This window comes from Mus pahari, chromosome 7 (assembly GCF_900095145.1).
Source record: "Mus pahari chromosome 7, PAHARI_EIJ_v1.1, whole genome shotgun sequence".
NCBI lineage: Eukaryota > Metazoa > Chordata > Mammalia > Rodentia > Muridae > Mus > Mus pahari.
Genome location: NC_034596.1, coordinates 176,211 through 187,411, shown reverse-complemented (window position 1 = coordinate 187,411; position 11,201 = coordinate 176,211). Strand labels below are relative to the sequence as shown.

The 11,201-nt window shown below is 38.9% G+C and overlaps 1 protein-coding gene across 1 annotated transcript in view; it reads left to right on the top strand.

Annotated features, from left to right (window-relative positions):
• Ppp1cb (protein phosphatase 1 catalytic subunit beta) overlaps positions 1-7,095 on the top strand; it is a 33,478-nt gene extending 26,383 nt beyond the window's left edge. The window contains exons 7-8 of the mRNA XM_021201815.2: positions 576-710; positions 4,397-7,095. Coding sequence (XP_021057474.1) covers positions 576-710; positions 4,397-4,501 — 240 coding nt within the window. The 3' untranslated portion in view covers positions 4,502-7,095. The remainder of the gene's footprint in view (positions 1-575; positions 711-4,396) is intronic.
• Positions 7,096-11,201: the final 4,106 nt, after the last annotated feature.

Here is an 11,201-nt window from a genome sequence, read left to right as displayed (position 1 = left end):
GATGGTTGTGAGCCACCATGTGGTTGCTGGGATTTGAACTCCGGACCTTTGGAAGAGCAGTCGGGTGCTCTTACCTGCTGAGCCATCTCACCAGCCCTACCTCTTTTTTAAATTTTGTTTTTAAAGTATATATTTTATTTTTTATGTGTAAATGCTTTGCTTTCATGTATGTGCAGGCACTACAGGCTTGCCTAGTGCCTACAGCGGTCAGGTAAACATGCCAGATCTCCTGGAACCTAGAGTTTCAGATGGTTGTGAGCTACCATGTGAGTGTTTGAGAACTGAATTCAAGTTCTTCTGAAAGAGCTACAGGTGCTCTTAACTGCTGAGCTGCGTCTTCAGCTCTGTTGGCCTCTTTTCTTTGTAGGTTTGGTTTTGTAGATTAAAAAAAGTTCTGTGTGTGTATGTGGATTGTGTGCAAATGAAAGATTGATTTTGTTTGGTTTTCTACCCTATGGGGTAAGGTCAGGGTAGGCCCTGACACACAGAGGCTTTGTTGTGTAACCTTTGCCTCGTTAGCCTGCACGAGCATGTGTACTTTAAATGACCCACTAATAAGTGTTTTTCTTTGACAGGTGGTAGAAGATGGATATGAATTTTTTGCTAAACGACAATTGGTAACTTTATTTTCTGCCCCAAATTACTGCGGCGAGTTTGACAATGCTGGTGGTATGATGAGTGTGGATGAAACTTTGATGTGTTCATTCCAGGTAAGACAGGAAATGCAAGTGTCTGTCTGTCTTCCCTTTCCCTCTCTCTTTTCCTCTTCTTTGAAGTAGGATCTCCCACTATAGCCTGGGCTGACCTTGAACTCGGACTTGCAGTTCCTGCCTCTCAGGAATATCAGGATGGCGGGCATACATTGCCCTTCCTGGCTTGGCTCGTTAGACATTCATCAACACTGTTGTCAAGAGTAATTTTTCTTTTTAAATAATCTCTCCTTGAGCAGAGTGTGTTGAAAATGAGTTTAATTCATAATTAATTACTATTCAGGGCTAGAGATACAGTTCAATGGTGAAATACTTTCTTATCACATGTAAGACCTTTGGTTCAATATCCAATACAGCAGTGGAGGAGATCAGGAGGTAAAAACAAAAAACAAAAAAACAGACAAAAGATTATCATCCAGACTCATTAGAACTTTTTTTGGTTGTGACCTTTCTAGCTTTGGGGCTGTATAACTGAATAGAGTTTCAGAAACTTTAGGTTGCACCATTCTCATTTCAAATGTTTAAACTATTAATCCTCCTCTGTTATATACTGGACAGTGAATAATTACTGAAGGAATGGAAATGGCAAACTAGGAAGGTGACTCAGTGAGAAAAGTGCTTGCTGTGGAAGGATGCAGACCTGAGTCTGGATCCCAGTACCCACAGAGCAGTGGCTGTAATGTCAGGCTAAGGAGGTAGAGACAGGAGGGTACCAGGGGCTTGCTGCCTCGCCACCTTAATGCGTTAATGGACTTTAGGTTCATCAAAGAGGCTGAGGAAGACACCCAACATTGACTGACCTTTCTGTCATACACAGGTACCCTCCTACACAGAAAAGAATGAATGCAGTGGATAAATTAGGTTTTTTGTTTCCTTTTGCGAGATTAGTGTATGAGATAGGCATTGGGGAAGAAAGAGATGAAAATAAGATAGAATGTTTACCTAAAAAGGGGAATTTCCAGTCACCTTAAGTACACTTATAGAAACATGCACATTTAAACAGATTCGCTCTTGCTTTGTTGTGCTGCTTGTACAAAACCATTCTTTCTTGTTGGTTGAAACAGCACACTGCTGTAACATGTACACATTGGGATTGCATTCAGAACTCTCATTACCGACATCTGAGGATTCATATATTCCTCATATAAAATGGCACAGTATTTACATATAGCCCATACATAGCCTTCCTTTCCGTAAGATTTAAATGATCTCTAAATTGTTTACAATGCCTGGCACAGTGTATATGCTGTTTAAATTAGAATCATGTTGTTGGCCTGGTGGTAATGCATTTTAATTCCAGCACTTGGGAGGCAGGCAGATATGTATGAGCTCAAGGAGAGCTGGTCTACAGAGTGGGTTCCAGGACAGCAAAACAACTACAACAAAAAAACCCAAAAAAATTCATGATGTTTAGAGAAGGCCAGAAATGACCATACACGTTCAATCCAGAAACTTCTTTTTCTGAATAATTTCACTGTAATATAGTTCAGTCCAACAGCTGAACTAAGAGGTTGTAGACCACTGGTATGTACAATTGTCAGCAAGGTTTCCATACCTCTTTCCCCTTGTATTAAACTATATCCATCAACTACAGTTGAATGTCAAGTTGTTGGTATCTTCATTATATATTAAGGGTTCTAACTAGGTCTTGTCCTTCAGCAGTTGTTATAGAGGAGTCGGATTAATGTGTTTCTTTTACTGGGACACTATGTAGAGTAGTTTTAAGAAATACTATACAGGAACTAGAGAGATAGCTTAACAGCTAAAACTACTAGCCACTCTTCAGCGGACGGATGTTCAATTCCCAACACCCACATGGCAGCTAACAATTGTAACTCCAGTGCCTGGTAATCCAACACCTTCAAACACCAATGCGCATAAAGTTAAAAATAAGTTATTTTTTTAAAACTGCATAATTTTTTCCATACTATTTATTTCTAACTAGTAAAACTCTTATTTGTGCTCACTATAATGAGTGTAATAAAAGTGACAACTGTTTATGCATGATGTGGTTGTGTATGTCTTTAATCCCAGCAGTCAGGAAACAGAGACAGGAAGTTATCTTTGAGTTCAAGGCTTACCTGGATGACATAGCAAGTTTGAAGCCAAAAAGATGACATACTCAGACCCTGTCTTTAAGAAACAAAATGTAGCCGGCAGCGGTGGCGCACGCCTTTGATCCCAGCACTTGGGAGGCAGAGGCAGGAGGATTTCTGAGTTCGAGGCCAGCCTGGTCTACAGAGTGAGTTCCAGGGTAGCCAGGGCTATACAGAGAAAAACTGTCTTGAAAAACAAAAAGCAAAAACAAAAAAAAAATGTTGCAAGGGTGTGGTGGAACAGTTTAAAACTTAATACTAATGATGGAAATGCAAATTACTGCAGCTGCCTTGGAACGCAGTTTGGCAGTTAATTAAAGGGTTAAATGTGTCATTAGATGACTGAGCACAATTAGAGCCACACAAAATCTTTTATAACTGCTTATAATAGCTAAAAGTGGAAACAATCCCAGAGCCTAGCTGAAGAATTGATAAATAAAATGGGCTATCCATCCATACAATACAACATTTTAGCAATAAAAGCGGCTACAGATCCTGACAGCCCAGCATGGAAAAACCTATTCACACAGATCATGTTATTTGCTAACAATATTAATGATACTAATAATTGGCATCAGTTATATGAAATAATGTAGACTAGGCAAGTCCGGAAGGACCTAAGGTGGGTGAGTGATTGCTAATGCTTATGAGGAAGGAGATGGAGAACCAGAATGTGACGTGACTAAAAACAAGGAGTTTTGATATAGCATACTAAGTAAGCAAATAAACATGCTAAAAACTGTGCCCTTTAAATGGTTAAATTGATGATACAGAGTGGACCATGGCGGTGCATGCCTTTGATCTCAGCAGATCTCTGAGTTCAGAGTTCGCATGGTTTACAGAATGAAGTTTAAGACAGCCATGACTACACAGTCCTCTGTTGCAGGGGCGGAGGACGAGCGTAGAGGGGAGGTGTGTAGGGGAGACTTAGTCTTATGGAAAATACCATAAAAAACTTTTAAGTAAGATTTACCTGTATATGAAATATACAGTGGTTTATGCCTGTAATCTCAACATTGAAAATGGTGAGGCAGAAGGATTGCCACAAGGTTGAGGTTGGCCTGAGTACACCAACAGAGTATCTCAACCCCGGGGAGGTCAGAATTAGATGGGAACCTAGGGTTCTGACTTAGACCAGTGCTCTTTCCTCTCTAATACGGTGAACTAGTAGAGAGGATTTTTTAAAACTTAAATTTAAGGGCTCAGCAGTTACTGAGGCTGTCTTTCTGAGATGTGTTTCTAGAATCTAAAGCAGATGTTAAGCAAGTGTTCTTCCTGGGGGGAGGGGTGCGGTACCGACCGACCGACCTAGGCGCTTCCTATTGAGCGCTCAGAGCTGCTCTGCCAAGCTTACACTTCAGTCCAAGAAACGTTTGTGCAGAATTGCTATTTTTATTTTCACCGGACAGTTGATGGCATTTATTGAAAGAATAATATTGTTAATAAATACTTTTTCTTTCCTTTTTCCTTTCCCTTTCCCTTTCCTTTTTTCCTTTCCTTTTTCCTTTCCTTTTCCCTTTCCTTTCCCTTTCCTTTCCCTTTCCCTTCCCTTTCTCTTCCCTTTCTCTTTTCTTTGTCTTTTCTTTTAAGATATTGAAACCATCTGAAAAGAAAGCTAAGTACCAGTATGGTGGGCTGAATTCTGGACGTCCTGTCACTCCACCCCGAACAGCTAATCCACCGAAGAAAAGGTGAAGACAGGAATTCTAGAAAGAGCAACCATCAGATTTGTTAAGGACATACTTCATAATATATAAGTGTGCACTGTAAAACCATCCAGCCATTCGACACCCTTTATGATGTCACACATTTAACTTAAGGAGACGGGTAAAGGATCTTAAATTTTTTTCTAATAGAAAGATGTGCTACACTGTATTGTAATAAGTATACTGTTATAATATTCAACAAAATTAAATCCAAATTCAAAAGTATCCATTAAAGTTCTATCTTCTCATATCACAGTTTTTAAAGTTGAAAAGCATCCCAGTTAAACTAGCTCTGTTAGTTACCCAGATGAAAGCATGAAGATCCATCTGTGTAATGTGGTTTTAGTGTTGCTTGGTTGTTTCATTATTTTGAGCTTGTTTTGTTTTGTTTGTTTTTGCTAGAATAATGGCATCTACTTTTCCTGTTTTTCCCTAAACATTTTTAAAAGTGAAAATGGGAAGAGCTTTAAAGACATTCACCAACTATTCTTTTCCTTCACTTATCTACTTAAGTAACTGTTGGATCTTACTAAGAAAACTTACACCTCATTACAGTAAAAAGGAACTTTAGAGGTCGATAGGTTTTAAAAATATACAAACTATCAGATCCAGTGATTTTAATCAAACAGTTTGACTGGGCAAACTTTGCAGCTGATAATGAGTATTTCGCTTTTTACAAAATTGCCACTGATTTGGATTTGTGCACTCTAATCTTTAATTTATTGATGCTCTATTGTGCAGTAGCATTTCATTTAAGATAAGGCTCATATAGTATTATCCAAAACTAGTTGGTAATGTGATTATGTGGCTCCTTGGCTTTAGGTTCTCATTCGCACGAAACACCTTTTGGCATGCTTAACTTTCTGGTATTACCCTCACTTGCATTGGTTTTGTTTTTTTGGGGTGTTTTGTTGTTTTTTTGTGTTTAGATCCACAGAACATGAGAATCCTTTTTGACGAGCCTTGGATAGCTGGCCCTCTTCTTCCTCTCTCTGTGGAGGATGTATTTAAATGAATGCTGGTCAGTGGGACATTTGTCAGCTCTGAGTATTGGGTGCTTCACTGTCTAATAATTGCCATGTGGATGTTGTTTTGACTGTAAGGCTATGTCACTAAAGATTTTTACTCTGCGTTTTCATAATCAAAGGTCATGGTGTGTAGACATGCTTTGTAGTGGAGTATAGTAGCAATAATTTCTGCATATGATCAAGGGTTTATTGCAGCATTTCTTTCCCTGTTCTTTCTTTTTTTTTAAGGGTTAGCATTAACAAATATCAAGGAGTAGCAAAGTCAACAAAGATTATAGAAGGGGGAATTAAGAACATACAGACTTGTGATTCTTTGGATGTGACACTTATTGGATGTGATTCTAAAGTCTTTTATTGAACATTGTCAAATTTGTACGCTTCATAGGATGGACATAATGTTTATATAATGCCCTTCTTATGTGTTACCATAGATGTGTGAAACCTTATAGCGTCCTTGAAAGTGTTAAATTGAGAACTCTGTTAACATTTTATGGATTGGCACATTATATTACTGCAAGAAACATTTGATTTTCAGCACAGTGCAAAAGTTCTTTAAAATGCATATGTCTTTTTTTTCTAATTCCATTTTGTTTAAAGCACATTTTAAATGTAGTTTTCTCATTTAGTAAAAGTTGTCTAATTGATACAATGTCTGAGTGATTATTCTGTGTTGTTTTGTTTTACAGTGAGATATGTAAGCACAAGTTGACATAGACTGAAGCATAGACAGTTTCTGAGCTGTAGCCATGTTCTATTAGGTTACACATGCTTTTATTTAATGTGATTGGATAACTTACATACTAGAGTATAAATCAAACAATTGCTAATAGGATTTTAGATGTTATCTCTGAGTAATCAATACTTAAGGTAGCTCAAGAAAATAAGTCTTAGTCTCAATATTAGTTAATGTACACTAATTTGTATCTTAAACTGTTATATATATGTATATATATATATACATATATATATACACATACATACACACACATATGTGTGTGTGTGTGTGTGTGTGTTCATTCAAATTAAAACTAGGGGTGAAAAGTAAGCAAATTAGTATTGGTTGTTAAAGGATAGACATTTACCATGTTGGAAAATTATTCAGACCTCTTAAAACTACTTTACAGCTTCTCATATATAAGTATTCAGTACATCATGTGCTCCTAAGAATGATGACACAGATTATTAATTATACTAATTTACTGACAAAGTCACAAACAGTAAATACAGGCAACCTTTAACCCCACGATTGGTGAGGCAGACAGAGACAGGGGAATCTGTGACTTGGAGCCTAGACTACATATTATAGTGCCTGGTTACTAGGTGAAAAGCTACAAGCAGTTGGAGAGGATTTGGGTTCAATTCTTAACACTCACAAAGGCTGGCTGTACAGCTAAGCCAAGGGGATCTGCTGTTTTATGCCCTCTGTGGGCACCAGGCACACACATGGCACACATGGTGGATATATAGACATACAAATCCTCATATACATAAAAATAAAATGTTTAAAGGATTTTTTTATTAAGTGTTGAGCAAATAAAATGAGTTTTTGATTGGAGCGGTTGTCACTGTTTTTGTTGTTGTTTGCTTAGAGACAGAGTCAAGTCCAGACTGGCTTCCAGCTCTAGTCTCCTGCCTTAGCTCTGTGAGTGCGATCCATGCTGGGTTAAAGCAGCCATGTTAGTGTATGGCCCTCTGATAAGTGGTAGTTCTAAGAATGCCGTAGAAACTATCTGCGGTAGAGCTCATGAACCTATTTAGCATACTAAATTAAGCTACTTGCTGCTTCAGAAATTTTTGTTTTGTTTTTTGTCTTTTAAGATTTACTCATTTATATAATGTATATGAGTGCTTTTGCCTGTGTATATGTGTGTGCACCACATGAGTGCCTGGTGGCTATGTTGAATCTCCTAGAATTGGATGTATGGACGGTTGTGAGCCATCATAGGTGTTGGGAATGCAGCCTGTATCCTCTGCAAGAGCAGCAAGTGCTCTTTACTCCAGCCCCTGCTTAGAAACATCTTACTGTGAGGTGTAGTGACACACACCTATAATCTCAGCATTCAAAAGTCTGAGTTAGGATTGCCATTATTAAAACACTACTTCAAAAATATTAGTAACAGAAAAAAAAATATTCCTCATCTTAGCCAGTTGTAATGACACATGCAGTTCAGGTTCTTTGGAGATGGAGGCAGAATTATCAGAAATTCCAAGGCCAGCCTGAGCTACAAAAGACCCTGTCTTAACCACACATGGGGTGGGGGGGCTGAGTTTAAGTGACTATTTTAGTGCTCAACCCTAAACCCATCTAGAGCCCAGCCCACACTCCAGTCTCAGAGCATGGAGGTGGGAGGGAGACTGGAAAAGAGTGCCATTGAGTGGCACAGCATGACATACTCATGAACTATGGCTACCAGCAGAGAATTGAGCCTGTCAGCATCCAGGATGTATGGCTGATGGGTTCACAAAGCCCTGCCCCAAGCTGAGGAACTTTTGGCAGGTAGTAGTAGTTACTGGGGGGAAGGAAGCCTTCAGAGGGATAGCCGGTGCTGAGTTGCTCCACACCAATGTTCATGCTTGCATCCTTAATTAAGTCAGTGGCTCATAACAAATCAAAATGGGGCATGGAAGAAAGGGGGCCAGAAGAAGAGGATAATGGGATGAAAATGATAATTGTGTGTTCAAAATTGTCAAATAGTTTTGAAACTTCTCTCCCAGCATAGTTTGTTAGGAAACTAGACTTTTAACTTTTGAATTCCCCCAAACTGAGTGAATTGTCAATTCTGATTTGGAGCATTGTGTATGTTGGGTTTTTCCTTCAAGACTATGTCAAGTTTGGCCTTAAAACCTTTTGGGGTATGGGGAGGAGATGCTGGAGAAATGGCTCAGCAGTTAAAGAGCACTGATTGTTCTTCCAGAGGTCCTGAGTTCAATTCCCAGTAACCACATGATGGACTCAACCATCTGTAATGGGATTGGATGCCCTCTTCTGGTGTGTCTGAAGACAGTGACAGTGTATTCACATATATAAAATAAATCTTTAAAACAAAACAACAACAACAACAAGAAACCCCTTTAGGTAAGTAGCTTAGACAAGCTCTAGGGCACAGATTTTTGTTTTTATTACTGAGGTATTTCCTAGAGTGATGCTTGGTAAGGTCAGACATGCCAACACCCAGTGAATCACAGATTTAAAAATGATTGCTCTTTTACTGCTGGCACTTTGACCTTATGGAGAAATTTACAACACAATTCCGATTTCCCTTTATTCACATGTCCCAAAACAAGAATGTCTCTGAGGAATTTGAAATAAATTTATCCAAAATAAATGGTTCATTGTGAAAACTGTGGTCCTAATAGTTAAATATAAGAAAAAATGAAGTAGTTGGTTTGTTGAGGAAAGCTGACACCTTATAGAAATGAGTTTGTTTGTTTGTTTGTTTGTTTGTTTTTTAGGAGAAACGTCCTTGAGATCATGATCTTGTCTAAAGAGCAAGCGAGAACATTAGAAAGAGGATACTGTTGGGTAGTGATCATAGTTTTAATCCTAGCACCCGGGAGGCAGAGGCAGGAGCGAACTCTGAGTTGAAGGCAGTCAGCCTGGTATACAGAGCCAAGTATTGCATAAAAAAAATAACAACAACAAAAAACCCTTGCGGTGGGGGGCGGGGGGGAGAAAGAACAGGATACAATATATTCAAAATTATGTAGGGGCTTTAAAGGGAAAGAGACTTCCCTTTAAAACCTGAGGAGAGCTTCAGGATGATTGAGGGGGAGAAGGGAAGCCACCAAGAGGAGGTTTGTCAGGGTTGGGGGAGGAGAGAAGGGCCTTCAGAAAAATCCATTTCCCCCAAACAACACCCTTTATACATGCTTTCACAAGATGACAGGAAGTTTTATACCAGGTAATTTAGATCAAGGTAGCCTGTATGACAGTGCACAGATAGTAGCCATGTTAATGCTTATACCATGTTAGTTGTTAGCCACTACATAGCTCTCCCTGAAAGCCACAACATGGGTGTAGCCTGATGACTTCTGGCTGTGGGGTGTACATGATCCCAGCCTTAAAAGGGCAGGTTTGTGTACTGGCACTGAGAAGTTCAAGTGCCCAGTTAAAGATTCTGCAGCTAGCTCATTACAGGCACTGTGGGAAATTTACATATTCAAAGTCAAACATTCCCCAGATACTTTGCCTTGATTTCTACAGTCTGCATTATCCCATAGCTTACAGATATCCTTGTCTTAGAGACATCCATTTCGCATACTTTTGAGAAACTGGTATACTTAAATAACAGTGTATTTTTACACATTCATCCAATCAGTATGAGCAAGACTTGAAAGCAGAATTGTTGCCTCATGCAAAACAAGGATTGTGTCATGGGTTCAAGAAAATACGGAGAGAAAGGCCAGCAAAAAATATTTTCATTAAGGAGCAAAATGGTACTGTGGAAGAAACTATAGAAAAGCAGATTTTATTTTATTATTTATTAAATGACTAGGCTGAATACTCGGTTTCAATAAAAAAAAATACACAAAACTTAAGTTTTATTTTATTTTATTATTTATTAAATGACCAGGCTGAATACTCGGTTTCAATAAAAAAAAAAATACACAAAACTTAAGTTATTGTCTACTACGTATGGATTAAGTGGAAGCCAGCCTTGGATGCACAAAATCCTATTTTACAGGTCATTTCCTATATATACTCTATATGTACTCTTAATTAAAGTAGCCAGTTCATACTACTTTCACTTATATAACCATTTTATTCTGTCAGCAAAATCTGTATGAGATTGGTCAATGTTATGGTCATTGAAACTGATCCCAGAAATCTCCAAACATTTTTGGAGACAACTTTGTCAAAATGTCCATACATATCTGTGTTGGATTCTTCTTATTTTTTTTAAACCTTTTTTTTTTATTTTTAGGTATTTACTTTATTTACATTTCAAATGTTATCCCNGTTCCTGGTTCCCCCTCTGAAAGCTCCCTATCCCTCTCCTCCTCCCCTGCTCCCCAACCCACCCACCCATGCTTTCTGACCCTGGCACTTCCCTATACTGGGGCCTAGAACCTTCACAGGACCAAGGACCCCTCCTCCCATTGATGACTGACTAGGCCATCCTCTGCTACATATGCAGCTGAAGCCATAAGTCCCACCATATGTAGTCTTTGATAGGTGATTTAGTCCCTGGGAGTTGTGAGGGTACTGGCTGGTTCCTATTGATATTCCTCCTATGGGGCTGCTAACCCCTTCTGCTCCTTGGGTCCTTCATTAGGGACCCTGTGCTCACCCCAATGGTAGGTAGGCTGGGAGGATCTACCTCTGTGTTTGTCAGGCACAGGTAGAGCCTCTCTGGAGAGAGCTATCCTAGGCTCCTGTCAGTAAGCACTTGGCATCCACGACAGTGTCTGGGTTTGGTGATTGTCTATGGGATGGATCCCCGGGTGGAGTACTCTTCTTTTTTTTCTGATACTAGGCTATTCTTTTCCAACAAAAGCAGAATTTCATTGTATTTCGCTTTGATTGTAGCATTCCACTCCATAGTTGAAGAGCATTTAAAATCAACTTAACAAATAGAAACCTGTTATGTAACTTCTGAGCATCCTAGAAAAGGTACAGAGCAGGAACTTAGAAACTTTAATATCTAGACTCTAATATAA